The 25,552-nt window shown below is 37.4% G+C and overlaps 1 protein-coding gene across 2 annotated transcripts; it reads right to left on the bottom strand.

Moving 5' to 3' along the window:
• Positions 1–2,232: 2,232 nt before the first annotated feature.
• Positions 2,233–23,286, bottom strand: sin3aa (SIN3 transcription regulator family member Aa). Of its 2 annotated transcripts, none has more exons than XM_056239275.1 (21): positions 23,223–23,286; positions 20,814–21,023; positions 18,115–18,300; positions 17,922–18,028; positions 16,833–17,115; positions 14,753–14,998; positions 14,508–14,660; positions 12,263–12,418; positions 12,023–12,112; positions 11,798–11,916; positions 11,380–11,590; positions 11,099–11,215; positions 10,745–10,983; positions 10,095–10,278; positions 9,414–9,996; positions 8,284–8,453; positions 7,315–7,488; positions 7,138–7,230; positions 6,463–6,557; positions 6,122–6,317; positions 2,233–3,766 (listed from the first exon to the last, which is right to left on the bottom strand). In XM_056239275.1, the coding sequence occupies exons 2-21, from the start codon at positions 20,991–20,993 to the stop codon at positions 3,536–3,538; spliced, it is 3,813 nt and encodes a 1,270-aa protein (XP_056095250.1). In that variant the 5' UTR covers positions 20,994–21,023; positions 23,223–23,286; the 3' UTR covers positions 2,233–3,535. The 2 variants fall into 2 exon arrangements, with proteins under 2 accessions (XP_056095250.1, XP_056095249.1); XM_056239274.1 differs by lacking the exon at positions 23,223–23,286 and adding an exon at positions 21,565–21,715.
• Between the last annotated feature and the right edge of the window lie 2,266 nt (positions 23,287–25,552).

The raw sequence follows: 25,552 nt of genomic DNA, 5'->3' as shown, positions 1-25,552 counted from the left end.
TATATAACAAATTATTATTATTAGTTAACGATACTAACTGCATCCAAACTCAAACAATAAACTAGCCTACTAAAGAGAGTCTGACTGCAGACAAAAAAAAGAAAATAAATCTTCATTAACCCCCTGGAGCCGTATGGATTATTATACTTTTATGGTGGATGGATGCGCTTCAAAATCTCAGGGCCTACCATTCACTCCCATTATAATAGTCAGGATATTTTTTAATATAACTCTGATTGTGTTTGGCAGAAAGAATAAAGTCATATACACCTGGTTTGAGGGTGAATGAATTATGGGATAATTAGTATTTTTGGGCGAACAATTCCTTTAACATGTCAGTCAGACAGCGACTTCAGTCCTGCCAGAATAATCAGCAAAGCAGACCAGACGTTATGACGAGAAGTTTGGCTCTGCATGACTCGAGTTTATTTGACAGTTTTATCCGCTTATAAACACGCCAGATCACACTAATGAAGGTTCCCTCCGTATCTGTCTGTCTCTCTAGCTCTGACAGAGCAGGCTGTCTGTCTGTCTGTCTCTCTCTCTGCTGGAGACTCGCCGCACCTGTCAGCCCGAGCGCCCGTCTCAACAATCTGGGTCACTCTGACTGGGCCGAAGAGAAAGAATCATCCTTCACCTGTCCAAAACAATTCTGTCTAGTCACTAACACACACACACACACACACACTCACACACACACACACACACACACACACACACACACACACACACACACACACACACACACACACACACACACACACACACACACACACACACACACACACACACACACACACGGATCATTCCAGTCCTACGGAGTCAGACGGGGTCCGCTGAGAAAGCGGTCGGATTTGATGAATAATTTGGCACCTTTTTCTTCAAAAGAAGATTAGTTTTCTGTCTAGTAATGTACTAGTTTTACTTCGCAGAAATAGGCCTACTTTATGTAGGCCTACACAAATATACCAATGGCAATGTAAAAACTATACTCTTATAGTCTTATTGATATGAATGTAAATGCTATCTTCAGTTCCATGGAAGCACATTTCCGCCACATAATAAAAAAATGATACATCATAATTAGATAAAAAGCCAAAGGTTATAATTTCGATTTTTTTATTTATTTAAATTTCGACTGTTTCATCTCAAATATGATCTAGTATGTCGTAATGACGTCAGTTTAGCCTTTTATTGAATTGACTTATGGCATAATTACGGCTTAATATGTCAATTATGACTTTTTAAATCAATTAAATGTTCAATCAAATTAAATGAATTCTACTTTTCATCTTATAATTATGACGGTCATAATTTCGACTTTTCATGGAATGGATGCATCTGAATATCAGTCACATCATGTATAATGACACTTTTTTTTTACACAAAAAATAGAAATGTGTTTCATGTTTATTTCAGCGTCTCACTAAAATATTTTGCATTAGGCCTATAGTGCTGGGTAGATTATTTACAAATTGTAGTCAGATACTGATTCCACATTACATGACGAAAAACTGTAGTTAGTAACGTAATCCATTACATTACACATGTAAAGTAATGTAATCAGACTACTTTTGGATTACTTTTGACATAACTCGTTTATCACATTAAAATTTAATAGGATAATATTGTACCATACAAAAAATAAATACACAAAGAAACTATATTCCATTCTTTGCTAACAACATGAAGTGCGTTAAACATTACATGGTTAAATGACTCACTGAGTGAAAATTACAATAATAATTGCGTTCGCCAGGAGTTGATTCGATATTCAGTGTTGCAATGGTGAAAAAAACATTTATTGAAAGTGAAAAGATTTCTGTAAATCCAGTGGTCATTTAATTATAGCCACCTGACTACTGGCTGATCTGTGTGTGCAATTCCACAAAACTAGGCTTTTTTTTTTTTTTTTTTAATCAATCAATTATGATTTACTGCTATTGTGGGAATAATATGTAATCAATCAAAAAGTAACTGTAGTCTGATTATGACTATTTAAAAATATAATATGATCTACTTACAAGTAGCCTACTTAATTGTGTATGTATATATATATATAAACATAATAAATCACCTTGTTTACATATAGAAACTCTGAGAAACTCAAATCTCAGAGGCTTATCGCCCCCTGGAGGCCACAGAAGACAACTACATCCCAATTACCAACAAAACATGATACATTTCAGCAAATCTATGATGCATGTTAGAAGAAAAAGAACAAGCCAGATGTTTATGCTACAAATGTAATTTTTATTAATTTAAATATTATGCAAATAAAGGGTCTATAATGATCCACAGAAAAGACATGCTTTGTGACTCATTTTTAAAATGTGTATATATATTTATATTTAGATTTGTCCAGCAGAAATCTATCCAGAGTGGAGACTGAAATCTCTGACAACGATAAAGAAGACCTTTACATTCATAAGAGTTGTGTCTGCGTGTGTTTGCCAGAGGACACAGCTGAAGGTTTATCCAAAAACGGTCAGTGATAAAAGTGTACAGAAACGAGATCCATTTTCAAACTTCAAAAATTAAAATGCTTTTTTTCTTTTCTTATAAAAACATCCATTTCAAAAACAAGAACCTGGATACATTTCTACTTAGCAAATTAACATTTTTACTAATAAAAAAAGAAAAAGGAAAAAGAGACAAAATAGAATAGAAAAGGAAACGCACAAAAGGAGAAAGAAAACAAACCCGACCTTAATAATCAACTCCCTTTGGTAAAAACTGCAATAAACTGTCTTGCATTTGTCATTGTTTTCCATGTGGTTTTCGCTTCTTTCTCCCCAAACGCCACAGTAAAGCACTAAACACAACACACTTCTGGCATAAAAAGGTCTGGCGATATTTACACTGTATTTACAAATCTGTTGAACTGTGTGTGTGTGTGTGTGTGGTTCACAGGTCATGTTTGCTGTAAGCTGGTGTACGGTGCAGAAATAAGTGTGTTTTCTGATTCATATCATACCTTCACGCAGGCCTTAGATTTTTATTGCTGTCGCATTTATATTTTTTGCCTTTTTTTTTTTTTAAGTAAAAACTGAATTTGTTCAGTCTAATATTACAATGCAAGATTCGCACCTTAGATCTTTGTTCTTCTAAATGATGTGGCAGAATAAATCTCTGGAAGTTACTCTAAAGTTAAGTGCACTTATGCCCGAAACGCTTTAGTTGTGTTTTCTTAAAAAGTCTTATATCTTTTCCGCCACAGAGTTACTCGGATCTGCTGCCTGTGAAGTTTTAACTATCAAAAACCAGGGAACACACTCGACTGGCGAAATCCTATATATATATATATTAGATCAGTGGGCTGGTTTACTGTAAGAGCTGTGCTGATTGGTCCGGGCTGGGTTTGACTGACAGGTCTTCAACCCCATGTTTTTTGGCACTGGGAGACCTGCGTTTCTGCAGGAACAGCTTATAAAAAAAAGGACAAAAAAACACTGTTAAAAATCTCACGTGGGTCGGCGTCACATGACAGTTGAGCTGTCACGTCTTCGCTGAGCTCCGCCCCTGTCCGCTGATGTCACTGGTTCTTGTGGGCACTGCCGTACTTGACCCTGTACTTATTAACGCGCTGGAAGTGAAGGATCTCGGGGTCACAGGTGGTGGTGCAGGGCAGCAGTCCCTCCCGCCCTTCTCCCATGAGCCACTTGCTGGTTTCAGCAGCCATGTCTCTGGTCACATGCTCCTTCGCCCAGCGCTGAGTCCAGGCGTGAAACCGCTGGTGCAGACGCGTGCTTACGCGCTCGTGAGACTGAGAGAGAGAGAGAAAGAGTGTGAGAACGGAGAGTCACTGTGCTGAACTCCAGGTTATGATTTTCACAGCCAAGACATTTTTAAATGTGAAAATTATTTTTCAATTCTGGGGTATAGCTTGACAAAAACTCTAATGTTTCAAATAAAGACATCTATTTAGTTGATTAACAAAAACAAGGATACATTTAAATTGCATATAATTGCAATATGAGAATGTATTTAACTATATTTCTTATATATAAGAATAATATCAATATTACGTATATAATAATATATATAAATACTATTAATATCCTATTAATAAGCCAAACAATACTATAAATATAAAATATATCAAATATATATATATATATATATAACTGAAACTAAAACCATAAAAAATATTAATTACTTGAGATTAAATAAACGTTAATTGAAATAAAAGAAAAAAGAAAAAAAGTATAAAAAACCTTTAACTTTTTTTAATTTCAGCTAGTTGCCAAGGTATTATTTTCTATTTTCATTTAGTTTAACTTGATGTACTAAAAAAACTAAAATTGAATAAAAATTAATAAAAACTAAGACATTTTTAAAAAACAAAAACTTATAAAAATGTCAAAAACACACAACAAAATTACCTAAACTTTAACTCAAATTTAAATAAAAAAATAAACATACATATATACACACATATATATATATATATATATGTTTTTTTACTAATCATTTTTGCATATTTATATATATATTTATATATATTTATATATATATATATATATATATATATATATATATATATATATATATATGTACTGCAACACAACCAAACTGCAAACAATATGCAATATGCAAAAAAATAAGGCATTATGAGTGTCACTGTTTAAATAAAAGGTGGATATGCAGTAGGGGTGTGCCAAAAAATCGATTCACAGAAGAATCTAGATTCTCATTTGCAACGATTCAGAATCGATCTGAAATGTCCAAGAATCGATTTAATAAATAAATAAAATCAGCTGGCTGTTCGCCTCCATTTTTGTAACTATAGCCTATACGGGACGTCCGGACGTCATGCACGCAGTCGGTTTTTGAACGTGAGCGGCAAATCAAAGGAAGCAAATATGGATGCTTCTATGAAGCTTCTGATGCTTCTAAATATGATGCTTCTACATTCATTCTGCCGTGGCCGGCCGCCACACCTAAAATAATCCCGCCACGGCTGCAGCTTCTCAGTGAGGTCCGATATTAATGTGTATAGGCTACTATTGTGTTATTGTTAAGCTAAAGGCATAAAAAACATTATAAAGCACCATAAAGTGTTCGCACTATATTCCAAGACTTCTAAAGTCATTCAATAGCATAATGTGAGGTAAAAATGAATATTTAAGTCGTTAGTTAAAGTTAATAGAAACTCATCTCTCCTCAGTCATTCTCCATTCAGCATTCACACAGCACGTCGCGTTATAGCGTTTTCTAAATCATAATCCTTTCTCCCGGGTGTCTGTTAGATTACAGCACTGGAGAGCGCTATGAATTGTTCTTCATGCGCACTGTAACTGAAATTTAAAACTGTTAAAAGAAAATGCTCAATAAACTGTTGCATATATATAATACATTAAGCATAGATAGACAGATATAATCTCTTCGCTTTGTGCTTTGAACTTTTCAATCCAGAGCGCTGCGCGCTGTGACTTCGCGTTGCTTCAAGTGCATCATTCTGCGCACGGGATGCGCATAATCGCTTTGCCGCTCTTATTCGAGCCTTTCATGTTATAATGTTATAATGCTTAGGGGAGGTTTAAACACCTGGGCTAAGGGGGCGTGGCCAATGGGAATATCACTCATGGGCCACGCCCCCTCCCCCTGGCGAAATGGGCCTGCCACAACAGCTGGAAAAAATCCTAGAGGAAACACTGGTCTCCGTTTGTCATTCTGTATAGCAAAGCAGATGAGAGTAGATCATGATCAGAAACCCGATTAGAAATCATTATGGAAAAAATCGAATCGTTTTAAATCGAAAATCTTTTTGAATCGAAAATCGATTTTGCATCGAATCGTGGCCTCAAGAATCGGAATCGAATTGAATCGTGAGATGGTAAAAGATTCCCACCCCTAATATGCAGGTTCATAGATGTGCTGATTCTGGAGAAGGATATGATCTCATAAATATTAAAAAGTTTATGCACAAATAATTTTTTTTTCAATTACATTTTAAATACTTTTAAAAGAGTCTCTCAAAAAATGCTTCCTCTGTATTAGACACATTCCTGTTGTGAGTGAATCAGTGTTGGCCAATATCGAAAACTGTGATTGAGAAACTGTCATGTGTAATTTGTCGCGTTGTTCTTGGTGTGTGTGTGTGTGTGTGCGACTTTACCTGGTGGGCTCTCTGCAGCGCCGTGCGTCTGTACATGTAATCTTCTGATTTGAAGACATACACCATTTTATAGGAGTTGAGTTTGAACATGCACTCCATCTTCATGCTGTCCGAGCTTTCTTTTCTGCCTCCATCCTTCACCTCCTTCTCCTGAGACTCACAGTCACGCTGATACTTGCGGATCCGCCGCAGGTTCCTACAGAAACAGAGGAGGAAGGTGAGGACAAACCAATAATAATGAATGAGTATTAACTCTCTGCTGCATGAAACCAGTCGGGACGCTGAGATTCAATCATTGGTTGAGAAGTTCAGGGGTCAGAGGTCAGGCATCACAAACACACCTTGGCAGGAACACAGGCTTCTGAGACAGATGATCCCTCACGTCTGGAGATGTGAAATCAGCCGACAGATACCGCATAACGTAATCCGACCAGCGCTGCACACGTGAGCATGACAACAGGGAAAATGCATTACATTTTGAAGACATTTTATTAAACCATTTTTTTTTAACAACAAGCACTGAACAGTGTTATTTTAGTAGCGACATGCTATATGTATATATATATATATATAAATAGTTCTTTTTTTTTTATTACAATTTTAGCTTAAAATTTTACAGTTTTACAAGTTTTCTTGTGCATTTTTTGTATTTTTTTAGCTATTGTTTTTTAATGTCTATATAGTTTTAATTGAATTTTAGTTATTTTAGTACATCAAGCTAAACTAAATAAAATTGAGAAATATTGCTTGAGCAACTAGCTGAAAAAATTATTTATTTCAGTTAGTTATTTTTATTTTTTAAGTAATAAAAAAATGCCTTAGTTATTTTTAATTACTTAAAATTTTTCTGTTTTTATTTATTTATTATTTGTTTCTGTATTTTTTATTATTACTTAAGTTTTCTACTCTATTTTAAACTACTACAATAATCAAACTCATTACAGACAGACCTGCAGAAATCGATGCAAACGTCTGCAATTCGAAGTATGATCTGTGAATCAATACGTGAAGCTCACCTCGATTTCCATTGGCCCCTCTGAGTTCTCCTCCTCCGCGTCCAGCAGCTCCACACTGAGCTGAACATTCCCTCGGTTCTTCATAAACATTAACTAGAGTGAGAGAAAGAGAGATTAAAGACTCTTAACACTGTAATGCTTCCTGTCAGGCTTTACTGTTGCTGCAGCTACTACTACCTTAAAGCAGTTCTCGTCGGACATGAGCTGCTCGGCTCGGCGCTGGTAAGAGGTTTCCGCCGGTGCCCTGGTGCTCTGCGTGAGCAGAGATCCACCTGTGGCTGAGTGACTGCTCTCACTCAGGTACAGTTCTGTGACCTGAATACAGATCTCCTCACTCACTATGTGCTGTAACTACAGTAAGAGACAGAGAGAAACAGAGGTTTATATATTCTAAAAGGCAAATCATGTATTTAATATCGTTAAGAAATCCATTTTCTGTGATCTAATGACACATTACACTATGAAAATATTCTGTACCGTAGAAACCTTTTATGAAACAATTATACATATATATTATTATATATATATATAATTTTTTTGTTTCATAAATAATCATAAACGGTAATCATAAACGGTCGTCTGCCGGAAGCTAGTTATTATAGCTAATAAAGTTTTAGATATGGATATTTTTCTTATACAAACGCATAAGATCGCTTCGCTTCAGTAGGCCTTCATTAACCCCCTGGAGACTTATGGATTACATATATGATGGATGGGTGTATTTTTTCACTATCATTTTAAAGCTTGGAGGAGCCAGGATTTTTAAAATAAATCTCCGATTGTGTTCGTCTGAAAGAAAATAGTCATATACATCTTGGATGACTTGAGGTTGGCTAAATCATGGGGTAATTTTCATTTTTGGTTGAACTAACCCTTTAAAGCCATGTTTGACCGTTTACTTTTTTGGTAAATGTAGTTCAATGATTCAAATAAAGCCTCCCTGTGCTATGTGTAAGCTATTACAACAAAATAACCCAAATTATCAAAAGATTATCTGTATGGCTATATATATGGCAGGTTTCCTACTGGTATTGAATATCGATATTTTTCAAGGTATCCTATCGAAGTTAGAAATTCCAGTATCGTGACAACACTAGGCATGACAATAATGTTCTTATATTATGTCAGTGGATTGGGCAGACGGACCTGTCTGACTATGTTCTGGATGAGTTTGTCCAAAGTGAAGGCGATGTAGGCATGAATGGTGAACATCTCTCGGAGAGAGTCCTCGTATTGAGATGCCTCCAGATTCCCATCCAGCAGATTACGCACCATCTCCAGAAACGCAGAGTAATAATCCTCCACTTCTATGTCCACTGAAAGATATCGAAAAATGACTTGAAATCAGTCCAATCAGCTGCATTCACCTCAGTTTAAAAGTCAACATCAAATAAAAACTAGGGCTGGGTGATAAACCAATAACGATAATTATCGTGATATAATTTTTCTCGATAAAACGATATCAAGAGGTCGATAAATGTTCGATAATGTTTATGAGCCAAAAGCGGAACGAAACTCATTTTGCCATGATAGTGAGGTGCTATAAGTTATAGGCTATGCCTGGTTTTATCTGTGGTTATCATGATCTAAATGCATGATCCTGGATGACCAATGGTTAATTTTAATAAAACTCAAACAGTCAGAATATTACATTTTACCAAATAAAAATGTGGTCGTTAAAAAAAAAAAAAACAGATGTTACTGTTTTTGTTAATGAACATACATTTAACAGTAGTATTAGCTTGAGTTATGATGCCGATTTACTGCTGACTGACAGTCAACTCACTGTCAAATATGCATTTCGAGACAAAACATGTAATTTAAATATTGCAGCCTGCACTGCAAACTGTGCTGAAAAAATATTTTTCTATTCAAATATTTATTTTGTTAAGGAAAAATGACAAATGTTTGAATGTTCTACCTCAGATTTGTGAAATGTTCACCTGTTTGGTTCAAGTGTTTGTCATGATATGTTCTGACAATAAAGTAGTTTAAAACCACAATTAACGCTCTGGTTTATACAACTTTCACTTAGGAGCAAAAATCTGCCTTTAAACTTGAAAGAAATAAAGATTTGACATTTATCGCGATAATTATCGATATCGACTGATATAAAAAAATTATCGTGATGATTTTTTTTGCCCATATCGCCCAGCCCTAATAAAAACCCAGCTTACTTTCTTAATAAATGTTCCTGGTCTAATTACGCACGATTAATCAGTTATCCCGATGAAAACAAATGTTTAAGCTAGCAGTAAAAACGGTTCGTTACTCACTGGGCTCCTTCAGACGCAGCTGGATCGCGGTGTTTTCGTTTTTGTCTCGTTTGAGTCCGAGCACTTCCCTCTCCCACTCGCGCTCCCTCAGGTCCTCTTCGATCTGTCGTTCGGCCTGCGCGTAGAGCCGCAGCAGACGCGAGCACAGGGTGTGGTGCAGCCGGACAAAGATGTACCAGTTGTTATTCACAAAGAACAGATTATACGCGTCCTCGCAGGAGCGAAGACGCTGAGCCGTGGACGTGCTGAACAGCAGTTTGGTCTTTGTCGGGCTGCCACTAACTCCTCCTGCCAGCCCGTTGTGCTTCTTCGACGCCCCCTCGTCGAGGTCCACGTCTTCCTCATCGTCCTCTTCCTCGGCGTCCGACAACACCCCTCGCTGGGAGAACAGCATGTCGGGGATGAAGTAGTAGATGATCTGCTTAATCTTATACTTGTCCTCTTTGTTGATACTGCTCTGGCGTTTCACGTGGTGGATGATGAGCGCAGCCGCGTCCTCTAGAATCTGACGGTCCTCGTAGGTCACTGTCAGTTGAGGCCCACTAACAGATGTGTTGTTGTCTTCCGAAGCCTGTTCCTGCCGCTAAACAAACACACAACCATCAATCATGTGCTGGAAACTCGTCTCTCTGGGAGAAACAAACCCTTTTAACTTCCTCTAGAGGATAAAGAGCATCTCACCTCATCAAAGATGCTCTCGATCTCGTTGAGAAGCGTTTTAGAGCGCAGCACCTTAGTGTCGTTCTGCTTGAAGTTAATGCCTTGATGGTCCAGAGATTTCAGGTAATATTTTTCATTCTGCTCTCTCCAGATCTTGTTAAAACCCCTTTGAGCTTCACGCCACTCTTCCTCCTTCAGCTTTAGCCTGAGACAGACATGTAATATTTGTTAAAATAACTGGATTATAACATTAACAAAATGTAACAAGCAATAACAATAAAAAAAACTTGAATAGCTAAAATGTGCTGTCTCGATATACTGGAGACAGCAAATGAAAAACAAATATTGGTAAAAAATAAATCTTTGAAAAAGTTGGTCAACCACTAATGCATGTTTGAAAACCCCCACACTGCTCAACCACTAATTTGAAATGAAATAAAATAAAATATAATATATCCAATTTAAAAACACAAACCCACTACTGCTAAATAAGTGCTGGGGCAGGTTTGTAAAACAAATTATTTAAAATAAAATAAAATTGGCCAACCACACATTTTTGATAATACAATATAATATATTTCTTAACTACTTTCTGCACAAACAACACTCTGAAACAGGAGTAATGCAGCCCTTTGGACGGATGCTCATTTATAGCGTTTATTCTCTCTAACCTCTTGAGTACAATGGGAACAGACACTGCCGGATTCTTCTTCAGTCCATCGATGATGTCCATAGCTTTGTCTCCATATATCCTCTGAATGGCTTTCCTGTGGATGATCTCAGAGCCGCCGCCCAGAGTGTTGTCCAGTCGAAACTTCGCCTGCTCTTCTGCAGACATTCGAGAAAGCTTCTTCTGAACCGCCTCCAGAACACGAATGGTGGCCAGGTTGGTTTCCAAGACGACATCCAGCTAGAGGGAGGAGTCAACGACATCATTAGCAAGAATTACGCAGAGAAAAAAAAATATATATATATATATTTTTTAAACCAAGCAGAACCGGTAACCTTGTGTGTGGAAGTCTCACCTCGAATCGCTCGTCCTCACACCTGTACATGTGTTCTTCATACTGAGTCTTCTTGGAGCTCACAAAGGTAGAGTCCTCGGACCAGGAGGGGAAGGAAACCCAGGTGTTATTCAGCACCTGATGCATCCACAAAGAACCAGCGTAAATAAAGAGTTTCTTCAGAAAAACTTGCATAATATGATGCATTTCTGAGTCAAACAATATTCAGTGGGAAATAATAAAAATGGCATCTGATGACTTGGAAGTGACTCTTGGAAGATGATGGGTTTTGGCTCTCGTACCTCTCTACAGAGTGATGTTCTCCCGGTACATTTGGGCAGCTGGTAGCTCTTGGGTAAAGCTCGGTAACTAGAGCCGAGACGCTTACATGAAGCGTAGTCAATTTCCATGGCGATTCCTTCAGTGGCTCTTTCTTTCGGGTACGGCTCCAAGTGAGACATCTCCTTATATCCAAGGAAGTTCTTAAACCAAGTGAACAGCTCAGGAAATTTGCTAAAAAAAAAAAAAAAAGGCTAATTATTGCCAAGAATCACACAAACTCTATACTGCAAAATAACTGCTGGGGGAAGCTTTGTTAAAAATAAAATAAAAATAAAAATAATGTTTGTTTTCAGAGATGGCGAGACCTGAGGGAAAAACACTAGAGGGCCATAATGTATAAATAAATAAAATAACACATACACTTTAAACCGAACTTACCCCAGGAATGGAACCACAAGCTGAACCAGCTCAGCACGAGAAATTATTTCCTCATTAAAAATGATTAGGCACCGGAGGAAGTTGTCATAGGCTTCAGCACTTCGCAAAGCTTTCCGCACCTAAGAACAGATAAATAATGTCAGTCACTATTGGAAATGTTAACTTTTGAGATAAAACGACCTGCTTATTAAATCAACATCACTACATTAAACCAGAGCAACTCACTTTGTCAAAGAAAAGAGATTCTGTTCCTCCGCTGTGTTTGCCAGCCTCAGTCACCAATGAATCTTTCATATTCATTAACTTGAGCTTTTTCTAAAAAAATTTTTTTTTTAAATGGGGGAATAAATTGAGAAATCAAGAAAGTTATAACAGTTAAGTTATATCAGTAAGCAAAAAGGGTGACATCCTAAAAACGATGAAAATCATTCAGTATAAATGAAATGTATTTCCAAGGAGTGGTACCTTCACAGGTGGGGTGACGGCTGCAGTCGGATGTTTGTATTTCTGGCAGCCGTTCTGATTGGGCCGCTGCTTGTTATTGAGCTGCGGTTTCTTGACCGTTCCACCGGGATCATTACGCATAGCTTCGGCCTTCTCCGCTGCAGTCTTCCCCAGCAGCTGAAGTTCAAAGCAGAGCTATTATAGTTCAACTAAAACCATAAAAAAATAAAAATCTATTTTTCGTTAACTGAAATAATTTTTTTTAAAATTAAACATTTCATTTTAGCCAGGTAAACATTTGCCAAAAAAGAAAAAAAACATTTCCCATTTTAATTTAGTTTCATTTGCACTAAAATAACTAAAACGGAAAAATAAATATGAATAAAAACTATAGACATATTTAAAAAATAAATAATAAAAATTACACAAAAAATACTAAAATTAAAACAAAAATAAAAACTAATTTTAAATAAAATATTAGTAAAACTATAATAGTATCTCAATGATAATAAAATACCAGCAAAAGTGTGAATGACCATTAAAGGGGCTACATGTAAGAATTTATCAATAAACAAGCCCATCCCCAACTTCATAGGTTGTCTTTGAAAGCCTGTGGACTGATTTTTATGTGAAGGACTCTTTTCACATCAAACGTTTTTACCAGGAAAATAAAAAATATGTGACGTTTACGTGCGCTCCTAAAAGCCTCTCTCCCGTTCAATGACTGACACATAATGAATGGTGAAAGAGCTATACTGTACTGTAATGTCAGTGTCATGCAAAGAAATGGGATTAATTCAAACTATAGTCTCACATAGCCAGATCTATAGACTCTATACATAGTCTCAAATATACTTTAGGAAACTAAGTGTAATTTTATTTAATACCTCATCTGTCGACATGACGCCAGTGAATTGCAGAGCTTGTGCAAACATTTCCACATCGCTACGATCAGATGCTTCCTTAACCCTTTGACGCGTACGATCACACCGGTGTGATCAGTCTTGGCTGGTCCCTGGAGCGTACGATCACACCGGTGTGATTAGAACGGTCAGTGCATCACATGATCAACTGCTAAATTCAAACTTGCTTTCACGCTTTGGCTGGCGCTGAGCCAGAGACGGACGCACTCAGTGCTGTCATATATCACAACTATTGAGTATTTTAAACCACATAATGTTTATTTTAGGTTTCAGACATTTAAATACACATAAGTACTAGCAAAACAGTGATTTTGAATTAGTAAAATAGACACTGATGTCTATGGAAACGGCAACAATAATCATTTCCATTATAATAAGACGAAACGTTTTATTCATATCAGATACACATTGTGTAAGTAGCTTTACATTTGACCCTATTCTTCTCCCAGTTCACCGGCCACTTACTTTCATGTATTTCGTGAGAAACAACAGATCCGATTCTCTGAACTGTGAAACAAACTAACATGGCGCCGCCCATCGCGCATTCAGCTCAACTAACGCGATCGTTATAAAGGTGTTTAAACAACTAAACACATCCACTTGCACATATTTGACAATCGGAATATCAGTGTTTCATGCTGTAGCTAATACATTTGTGAATATTTTGAATAGGAAAGGAAAAAAGACATAAAAGCAGATCATCACTCATTCAGCTCTGTGTTGTGATTGCGCTGTGTCACGTGACAAGAAATGACGCGTCACCATGGAAACATTAAAGTGACAAGTTCTAAATAACGGTCGCCTTGAAAAACTCACGCTGGGGGGTCAGTTAGAATATTTTAAACTTACGTGTGAAAGGGTTAACTACTGCTTTCTCACCGCTGTCATTTTTGCTAATGGGTGGAAAGCACGCAGCACATATTTACATATTCATCTGAACGACGCTCTCAGCAGTGTGGACAGTGCCTGGATGTTCATTAACAATATATCGCTGCAAATTAAGGTATTTCCAATTTCTTTTACCCCTAATCGAAGAATGAAAACAAATTTTGCCGTGAGAATATCAGGGCCTTGAATCACGTTCAGTCTCTTGTACATTACGTGTGCAAGAGCAATAAGTTGCTGCCTTCAGTTCATTTAACGGCCTCTGGTTTTGCTAATAACAAGGGTTTCTGAATTATACATATAGCCCCTTTAAAACATTACTTCGTTTCAATTAAATCGATCAGTAAGTCACATCTGTCAGTTATAGAATGTTCAAAACATTTGAATTTGATTCAGAGATTCTAAAACGGGAGCAATGTATCAATCTAGTGGGCGGAGTCAGACACAATCAAACTCACCACAGAGCTGTTGGCATCTGGCAGGAACTGCCCGAACTCTGAGAGCAAATCTTCCTGGTTTTTGAAGAGTTGGGCCACCTCAGCGTAAACTTCCTGCTCGGTCAGGACCGGGGTGTAGCTCCCACCCGCTTCTTTAGCATTACGCTGCTCCTTCTGATTAACAAAACAAGTATACCAGATATTTGTAAATTGATTGTGAATTATAATTGAATTGGGAAGAGTTTTTATTGTTTGTCTGGCTTGACCTGGTATTTGTGCAGGATCTCGAGGAAGGATTTGTAGATGTTGGGCTGGCCCTGGAAGCGATTCTTAATCTTGTTGACGTAGTTAATGGCGTGGTTGAACTCCACGGGCTGGTTCTGCAGTGGAGGTGCGGTGGGCGTGGGGGTGATGGGTGTGTGGGGCTGCAGCGGGGGTGAACGCGGGGAAGCGTACGGATGGATGGACGGATTGGGAACACTGCTAGGAGCCGGAGCTGGAGATTGCAGCGGCTGTACAGAGAGAAATGAAAAAAAAAAAAAAACATTGATCCTGATCAGGACTAAATAACACTAACCTTGGAATAACCTTCTACATGTTTTTCTGATGCAAGACTTTTATTTTGAAAGACGTGTGTGAAAGCTGTTGACTCTTCTGTCAGACAGAGCACATTTTTCCATTCCAGTGCGCTACTTTTCCATTGTTTTTCTATGTGAACACGGTGGATGTGTTGACCAGTGCATCTTTTGCAGTGTCTCATGCATGACACAGCGTTCTAAAATGCAGGTCTCAAGTTAAAATAAGTTCAACTTAAAAAAAAAAAAAAAAAACTCTAGAACTTGCTGGTTTTTTTTGTTTGTTTTTTTAATTCCACTGACATCCCGGCATCTCACGTTGTCCTGATTCAGTATCTGCTGTCAGATGAGATGTTGTCAGGCTATATGTCAGTCATTACTCTTGTTATTTTCAATATTTCCTAGTTATTAAAATCAAAAGTTGTGTCTGTTAATATTATTTAACGGATCTGAGCTAACATGAACAAACAACGAACAGTTGTATTTTTATTGTCCGATGTAAACAAAGATTAATAATACGGTAACGAATTTATTCAGGAACAGGGAGCGTTATAATAACTTAGCCTACCGTTCTGGAAAGGTTCTCTCAAAGTTATAGACAAATGTTCGTCCAGTAACGTTACTAGAACTTTTGTTCTAAGTTATCATGGGCCTGTTGCGCCAGCTGTGAGGAAGTTACAACTTAGCCTAGGTTTGAAGTAAATGGGCACTAAGTTATAACTTACACACTACTAAATATTTTTTGCGTTACCCCATTAAAGGCAGGGTAGGTGATTTGTTACAGAAACATTTTTTGCTATGCTGGTTGAAAGTCTCTTCACATCCTAATAGCAATCACTAAGTTAAGTGGTTTAAATATATTTATATGTATATATTTATATAATCTGTGGAAGGCGTAGGACCATAAAATGTTCGTCTAATCATTGCATTCGGATACCATGTCCTACCTGCCTGTCAACATATGTATTATCATACCTCCACGCACCTGCTCGCGCAGACATCACACGTCATCCGTGCGGTTCATGCTATGCAGAGTTAGACAGAGCACCGCAAAGGTTATCTTGTTGGGACCGGTTCACACAGAACGTGTTTTTTTTGTGGTTAAAATTCCGAAGTATCCAACATCATCGTTGTCAAATACCAAAATTACATAAAAATATCAATAAATTACAAAAGTGTTACGTCGTGTGTTAGCTTGGAAGGATTTGCATGCAGGTGTGATGTACATGTCCATAAGTTTTAACAAAACCTGTGCTGTGTGTGTTTTTAATGTTAAACAAAAGACAAACACAGAATCACTCACTGCTCTTGACTGAAGAACTTTAGTAGTTTTAGTAAGAATCAATGTATATTTAAAACATACAGTGAAGACTATGCAGTGTTTTAAAGTTTAACTCAGGGTTTAATGACTATTTTGATGCAATACTGTGTTTTAAATTGTGCAAATAGGCTTGTTCCAGTCTGGATATTCTCGATAGTACATCTCAAAATTGGGAAGATGATCGTGATTTAGATTGTGGATCGTGATTTTCTGTTACAAGATCGTGATATGAAATTTTGGGAAGATCGCCCATGCCTAGCTGAGACTTTGTTTCATATCAATAGTAACAAAGCTTATTGCAATTATTGGATGGTAGGCACACTATAAATCATGTTTAGTGAAATTTCTTTAAGCATCATCTGAAAACAGCACAGACTATTAGATTGATTCTTGAGATTTAAGTATCGATAAAAAAAAAAAAAAAAATCTATATTTTCAACTCGTGAATACCTTGCTTTTCGGCGTGGGTTGGGCGGGAGGCGTGGATGCCAGGCTGGGAGGGTTTGTGTGGATCTGGATCTGGATCTGGTGCTGCTGCGGCTGCACGGAGATGCCGTGAGGTATGATGTGTGGGTTCTCACCGGGCACAGTCACATTAACCAGGTCATTGTCCTTGTATCTTGTAACTTCGATCTTGTATCCCGGTGGAAGAAATGTGTTAAACCCCATAATGAGATCAGGGTGACCCTTAAAGAGCTGTGACACCCTGCTGATTACGCCCGGGGTGTCAATGCTGCAGAATAAGAGAGAGAAAAAGCATTTGTAATTATTAATTATGATAAACATTTCTCAGTGAAACAGAACATTGTGGGAACTAATGTAGGGAAGGACTTGAATGTGAGAAGAGGACAAGAATGGTTTATATTATGTTTCTCCGCCCACATGGCCTTTTGGGGTCAGTAAGTTTTTTTTGGAAAAAATAACACTTTTCATCAGCAAGGATGTATTAAATTGATCAAAAGAGAAAGTAAAGATATTTATGTGTTTCAAATAAATGTTCTTTTAAACTTTCTATTAATCAGAGAATCTTGGTTAAAAAGAAACATCACATTCTCCACAAAAATATTAAGCACCACAACTGTTTTCAACATTGATAATAATAAAAAATGTTTCTTGAGCAGCAAATCATCATATTATAATGATTTCTGAAGGATCATGTGACACTGAAGACTGGAGTAATGATGCTGAAAATCCAGCTTTGATCACAGGAATAAATTACATTTAAACAAGATTTATACAGAAAAGTTATTTTAATTGTAATACAGTAATGTTATTACTGTATTTTTGATCAAATAAGTGCTGCCTTAGTGAGCATAAGATACTTCTTTTAAAAACATTAAAAAAAATCTAACGACCCCAAATTTGTAAGTGTAATTTCTTATTTATTTTGTTGTTATTTGTTAAAAATAAAGGTTCAATTTGTTAGGTAAAATAGCATACAGTTCTTGCTGTGGTAACGTGAATAGTGATATTTTACTCGTTCAATAACATCAACTAATACAATTGTATCATGACAATCCTACATGTGAATAAACTCACCTCTGAGATTTAAACTCTTTCATAATATCCAAGAAATCATTGTAGACCTGTGGCTGATTGCCAAACTGGAGCTTCACCTGGTCCAGGTAAGACAGGGCATCCTCCACCTGCAATAGTGAGAACACCAATCAATGTTTATCTCGCGCACACAGCTGCCACTGCAAAACGAGCCAAACACAGTGTCCCGTCCCACCTTGAGTCTCTGGAACTGCTGCTGGCCCTGTGCGGATGCAGATGGTGTGGGCGGGTGGGCGTGAACCTGCACCGGCGCAGGACCGTGGGCCTGGACCACTGCTGGACCATGATGGTGAGCCACGCTGTGGACCGCCGGACTGGGAGTGTGACCATGACCACTTGAGCTTTGGGCCACTGTGGACACCTGAAAACAGAAATGGTGCAGAGATCTTATTAATAATGAAGATGTTTCATACTCATAACAAATCCTCCTAACTAGGCAAGAATATTTATTTTGACCTCACTGAAGGTGAAATGTTTCAGATTATATGTGATGCCTAATATACAGCAATGTGGAGCAAGACAATGAAACTGTGTGTACATATATACAGTAGTAGTCAACATTTGAAGTGGATCAAAACCTTTCATCAAGGTTATACATGAATTTTGAACAATTATTGTTATTGTCTTAGGACAACTTTGATGAACTTTTTTGATCCACTTCAAATGTTGACTATTGACTATATATATATTATTCCAGCTGAAGGCTCATATTTTCTGTCTATAGTTTTACACTATGAAACACGATTATGTTTTTCTGCATAATTTTAGTAATTCCCAAATCATTTTTGTTACTTACTTAAAATATAAAACACAAACTTATTTAATTTCAGCTAGTTCAAGGCAACATTTCTCATTTTTTATTTAGTTTAACTATACAAAATTTAAATATGAATTAGAAACTTATAAAAAACTATACAGACATATTATTGAAGAATGATATAACAAATGATATTATTAAAATTTTACTAAACTAAAATTCAGATAAAAACAGAAAACAAAAATAAACATAAAAACTATAATAGTATCTCAATGATACATAAAAATTAAATAACAGCAAGTTAAAACGGTAACACTTTAATTTACAGTGTCCTTGTTACATGTACTTACCATAGTAATAACAGTAAATTATGCATAATTACATGCAACTAACCCTTAACCAAATCCTAATCCCACCCTAACCCTACAGTAAGTACATGTAGTTGCTTAATATTACTCAGTACCTAAATATATAATTACACTGTAACAATGACACCTTAAAATAAAGTGTAACCGTTAAAACAAATATCATTTTGGTCTGTTTAGTCACACTCTAGATTCTGGAGTCACTCTGGATAAACTGGATTAAGTGGGAACACATTTCTAGGAGCTATAGACAGGGCCGAAGCTAGAGGATTCGGGGCCCCCTGAAAAAATATTGATGTGGGCCCCCACCACCCTCCACCAATATCATATACTGTACAATAGATGAACATGGAGGCCCACATATAACAGAAGATGGTGATGTTGTTGTAAAACCTTTATTTTAAAAGTTAAATGTTTATATAAAAATTACAACTAATAAAAAAAGCAAGAAATTGTTAAATAATAATAAAACCAATTTTTAAAAAGTAATAAATTTTTTTCCCCATCAGTCTGTTATAATTCATAAATCAAAAAGTAAACATTTAAAAAATTGACAAGAATGCAGTCTAATTCAAAAAATAAAAGCATTCATTTTTTAATAAAGATAATATGGAACTGGCAATATTATTAAATAAAGCGAATACATTTATTCATCCAAGTGCAGTGTGTTGTATTCGTGTTTTCTCGATGTTTTAAATATCATCAGCCGGCAGGTCAGATGCATAATGCAATGCGTCGTGACTCGTGTAATTTCTTTAAAACTCTAGTTACAATACTGTAAAAAGACAGGAATTTAGACCACGTAATCATTCGGTCGATTGTGGCGCGCACCGATAATAAAAAATGACTGTACACGGCAGACTGTAGACGGAAGTTTTCTAATTCCCAGCGAAATAACAATACATAACCGGTCTTTAAGAACGTCTTGATCGAATGGGATACAACCACTCTCCTTGCCTCCCTCTCCGTCTTTTCCTGGCATTTCTGGTTCCCTGATTTGTTTTCTTTTCCCCAACATTTTTCAGTCAGTTAGTCTCCTGCTCTTCCACCAAGTTCATCGTTATCTTCAGGCTGCCGCCTCAACTCTGATTGGTTCTGTTCACGAGCTGGGGTGGGACTTACAAATTTATTGGGTCCATCTGATGTTTGTCACTGACTCTGACTGAATAATTAATAAATACTTTAGGTCGGACTAAAGCATTTTTATGGAGGTAAGAGAAGCAGATATTTGGAAAAATATTTACCCAAATTGCACGTTTTTGTGGTTTTCATTTAAATCTCAGGCATACAACTAATATAAATATTAGAATTATTCATACTACAGGGGCCTAAATAGTATAACTGCTGGATTTTGTGGGGCCCCCTGGGCAGCGGGGGCCCCTATAATTGTCACCACCTTTCACCCCACTAGCGACAGCCCTGGCTATAGACCTTAAGCGCCAGAAAAAAACAACCTTTTTTGCGGTAGCTCTGTACATTTCTAAGGCATCGCTGTTGAAGAGTAATTAACTGGTGAAGTGGATTGACTTATTGTAGAGTTCAGGAAAGTTATCATGAGCATTGTAAAGTGGATGTCATAACAAATGTCAGTTAGACCGGGATGATTTTAAAATGAGTGGTTCATTCATAAATCCGTAAGATCTTATCTTTGTGGAAATACAAACCTGAAGACAGAACACAAAAAGCGCAGCGCCAAAAAATACGTGGGGCTACATAAGCTCTATAATGCATCATGATGGCGAGTGTCCATACCTGGTATGTCTGGGGAACCGGGTACTGTATTCCTGGAGTAGGCTGCATGCTGTCAGCCACAGCCTCGAATACGGCAGGCGCTGGGGCAAGAACCCTGTGCTGGAAGCCCTCGGCGCTGCCGGGAAGCCGCCGCTGTTGTGGGATGAACACTGGCTCCTGATCCTCTAAACACCTCCTCATGCTGTACTCATACTCAGAGGGCACTAAGACCTGAAATAGACAACACAAAGAAACCAACTTACAAAAAAAACATGATTTGGCTGTAGTCCAAACCATTAGCAACAGGAGATCAACTAGTCTAAATAAATATGAGTAATGTCCACAAAATGTATATGGTGAGTATATAAAATGTAAATATACATGAGCAATAGTGTCTGTATATTTAAATGTGCGTGCGGTGTGTATACATGTGCATGGTCTGTGCATACATGTTTGTATATATATATATATAAATGTATATGGTGTGTATAAGAACAGTATGTGCATATAGAAATATATATGTGTGTATGGAGTGTGTATATACATTTGGTTGGTGTGTGTGCGTGCCTCTCCTGCACATGCATACCAATAATGCTAACTTGCTAACTCGCGACTAAAAGTGACAAAGTTTAGGCAAGAATTTCTCTTTTATCAAAGCGACTATGAAAACTAAAGGTCGGAAGTTTCAGTCTGACAGAAATAAGCTTATTGAGGGGGGGAAAAAGTTCAGAAATACTGAATAAAACTGGTACTTTATAGCTCTGAGACTCACCTGCTTCTGTTAGCTGCGCTTGCAGTACAACACAGCTGTTAAAATATCAACGAAATACTAAAACACTGTGTGAAAATACCGATAAAACACATTAAAACTGAGTTTAAAATCAACTAACGCATAAAATCCTGTTGAAAACAAGCGGTAGGGAAGGGAGGGGCTAACTTGGGCTTTGCACCCAGGCTCCGCCCACTCAGTCTCTGATTGGCTCATTGCTCAGGAGACGCCATTGGGTTGTATTTTTATTGAACGTACTCAACTGTCACTCAAACAAGAAATTAACATTGTTCGGGGGGTTGAGCCCAAACCCGCCACTGTTTCACACACGTAAAACACACACACACACAACTCTAAAAACGGCAACTGCTTTGAGCACCACATCATTCTCTCCTAAACTGGTGTAGCAATCTTAGCTACGTCTGAGCTTAACTTTATTATAACGCGCGGTTACTCTTTGTGATATTAATAAAATCGCGGAATTACTACATCTGAACGCTTTCAGCAACTTCCTGAACTTCCTATCTGAGGTTACGTCATTTGTACGCCCCCTCAGAACAGTGTTCCAATCAGAATGAGGGATTTCATTAAATAAACGCCTCTTACAGAATTCCTTGCCTCCGATTGGCCAGGCGCTCTTAGAACGCGTAAAGCATGACGTAACCCAAGAGAGGCGTTTAGGCAGAGAAATCCTCGATTCCGATTAGTCGGGAGCTCTGAGAGGGAGTTATATATGACGCGGGGCTCATATTGCCATGCTCCGCCCACGAGAGGCGGGGCTTAAGCTAGTGCCCGGGATTCCTCGCCCCGTCCGTCCGCAGTCAGTCAGAGCTGATGCGCGCGCGTCTATGCGTGCACAGCGTTTCGCCTAAATACGGACAAAACCCAATACAACCCGAAGCAAAACAGCTCAAACTGACAGTATAAACAAGTTCGGACTGATTTTGATGCAAAGCGCTGAAATATTCAGCATGTTCGCGAGCACTTTAACACGACACCGAACAAAAGATCCGTATATAAACATCATCAAACGTTTAATAGGGACATATTTTACGATCTCATGATTTCAGGATTGAAAGAGCACATACGAATATGACACCACCAACACACACGCCTATTTCATGACATGTTGTCCTTTAGTAATCAGACCCAAAGTCAAAATGGGAACTAAAAATCTGATCGCATAAACATGGACTCTCTATGCGATCATGCGAAGATCTGAAATGAGAGATCCGATCATACATTACAACACAAACACGCCAGTTGATCTAATATTCTTTGTTTACTGGGAGACTGAAGGGGAAAATGTCTAACCGTGTTTGAGCACCTCTTCCCTCCCCCTCTGAACACCAGACTGAGCTACAGATCTGCTTTCAGATCAAAAACAAGTGCTAAAAGCCCTCGTTAAAGCATCGGACACAAACGCATGGGTTTGTGTGTAATAACAGAGATACACGTTTCTTTGGGGCTTCAGTTGGCCAAAGCTTTGCCCCCTTTTCTCCCCTTAATGTGCCATGATCGAACAAACAGCCCCGATTAATACATTAAAATCTCTTGAACGACCAGCCCCTTGCAGAAAGCACTCAAACACCGACAGAAACACATATTCGATAAAAAGAGGACAACATAAATTTGTTTTCTTTTGCCCAGCTGCTACATACCTGCGAAAAAGAGCCTCGCACTCCGGATTCGTGTTTGGAACAAATAGTTGGGAACGCCCCCCTCTCCTCCCATTGGTCTACGTGACAGTATGCGTCATCTGGATTTGAATACGACCCGCCAAATCCATAGGAACAGAGATGTACTCTGCTTTAACACACCTGTAGTATTGGACTAGATGTTTTTCTTTGTAATCAATGTTTACTCTGAAAGACACTAGATGCACACAAATATGTGTTATCCGATATTAATTACGCCAAAGTAAAGCAAAATAGTAATATTTTAAAATAACGCTGTTTGAATTTAACTATACAAACATAGATGACATATGTGACTGACAGGTATTGTATGCGATTTTAAAGCTTTGTTAAAGGGATAGTTCATCCAAAAATAAAAATGTTGACATTACTTACTCGCCCTCCAGTTGTTCCAAATCGGTATGAGTTTTCTTTCTTCTGTTGAACACAAAATAAGATATTTTAATGAATGTTGGTAACCAGACGATAACCAAACGGTTGACGGCACCCATTGACTTCCATGTAGGAAAATAATATATACACACAAGTTGACACAACCTTATCAGAGCTAATGATAATGACCTGTATTGTTATACATTTATGTAGTCTTGATTTGCGTGTGTACAGTGGTTTTACATTTAAAAGGGTTGTAAATCTAGTTCTAGTTAATTTTAGCACGCCATAGTCAACTTTAATCAGGTAATTTCACAACAACAAAAAAGTGGCTAGTAAAAATGCTGTGTGGCTAGTAACTTTTGAAAACCACTAGCCACATTGGCTAGTGAGCAAAAAAGTTAATGTCAAGCGCTGAATATATAGTATGGAAGTCAATCACTTGTTTGATTATCGTCTGGTTACCAACATTCATTAAAATATCTTCTTTTGTGTTCAACAGAAGAAAGAAACTCATACAGGTTTGGAACAACAGGAGGATGAGTAAAAGATGACAGAATTTTAGGGGGAAACTATCACTTTAAAAATGTTGCTTCAGTAGATTCAAAATCTCATTTCTTCAGACTTTTTCAACTCTGAGGTGTGAACGACCAGGCTAAAACAGAGGGGGGTTCATTAACATGCCGTCACCGTGCACGCCCCTCGTCAAAACCCCGCCTTCGAAAGGCAGTTTTCCAAAGAACGCGGAAAATGATTGACAGATAGAGAGCGTTTCTGATTGGCTAAATAAGCGCGGGCCGCTCCCCTAGTTTAAAGAGAACACGGTTGTTTGTTTCCCCCCTCAACGTTTGTAGGGACATTTAATGTGTGCTTTTAAAAAAAAAAATATCTCAGTGGTGTTTCTCTTTTTTTTTTTGTATCTACTTCTTCATCAACACCAAAATTATATTATACTTTATTAAAATTCATGATAATGTAAAATTATATCAAGGAATTTATTAATAAAACGGATACTGTGGGTGAAAAACAACAGGTAGCACATACATTCTTCTAAGATTTATGCACATAAATTTGCGTGTGTTATTTTCACAAAGAATAACACATTTGATTAAAGGGATAGCTCACCCAAAAAATTAAATTCTCTAATTTACTCACTAGAAAAGAAAAATACTATGGAAGTCAATGGGGTCCATCAACTGTTTGGTTACCGACATTCTTCAAAATATCTTCTTTTGTGTTCAGCAGACGAAAGAAACTCATACAGGATTGGAACAACACAAGGATGAGTAAATGTTGACATAATTTTCCTTTTTGGGTGAACATACACCTGGTTAAGAATTACTACAGGACCTTTAATCTAGTAGTGAAAGGTTCAATTAAAACACTCAGTCAGTATAGAGTTTTTCTCCTTCCATTTAATAAACTTTAAACACATGGTTTTGATTTGGTTTTGCTTAAATGACATTGCAGTTTGGACAGCTCTATTTTGAGAATGAGAGACAGTTGATACCTGTACAGGCTTTTCACATAAACGTTTCACTCAATCCAAACGCACATGTGGAATAAGGCTCTTAAATTGCATATCAAAGCACTTCATAACTAACAGAACCGCTGCAAACTTATTGATAATCATAAGCTTGACATTACAGGTTAGTTTTCCCATTGACATATGAAACAAGAAAAAAATCAAAGATAAAATTGGATATAAAAGAAAATATAATTTACATATATATTTGGGAGTAATAAGTAAGGACACAAAGCGTGGGTATAATAGAAAAATACAAATGGTCACATTTTGTGCCCAGAGGCAGGACTGCAGATCCTGGAATCATTGGGGTGTGTAGAGATGCTTCACTACAAGAAAATTCAATATGAATTCAGTAGCAAAGGCACCTTTAACCCACAACAAAATAAAAAGCGAT

Source organism: Rhinichthys klamathensis, unplaced genomic scaffold, assembly GCF_029890125.1.
Source record: "Rhinichthys klamathensis goyatoka isolate OS25496 unplaced genomic scaffold, OSU_Roscu_1.1 h1tg000557l_1, whole genome shotgun sequence".
Classification (NCBI taxonomy): Eukaryota; Metazoa; Chordata; class Actinopteri; order Cypriniformes; family Leuciscidae; genus Rhinichthys; species Rhinichthys klamathensis.
Note: the sequence above shows the minus strand (reverse complement) of the source record. Positions and strands in the feature narration are given on the sequence as shown.

Excerpts from the sequence above, each read along its gene's own strand:
- sin3aa (XM_056239275.1), bottom strand. The coding sequence starts at position 20,993 with ATGAGGAGGTGTTTAGAGGATCAGGAGCCAGTGTTCATCCCACAACAG. Across the intron at positions 11,591-11,797 it reads CTTGTGGTTCCATTCCTGGG|CAAATTTCCTGAGCTGTTCA; the intron begins GTAAGTTCGGTT and ends TTTTTTTTTTAG. Across the intron at positions 10,279-10,744 it reads GTTCCCATTGTACTCAAGAG|GCTAAAGCTGAAGGAGGAAG; the intron begins GTTAGAGAGAAT and ends TGTCTGTCTCAG.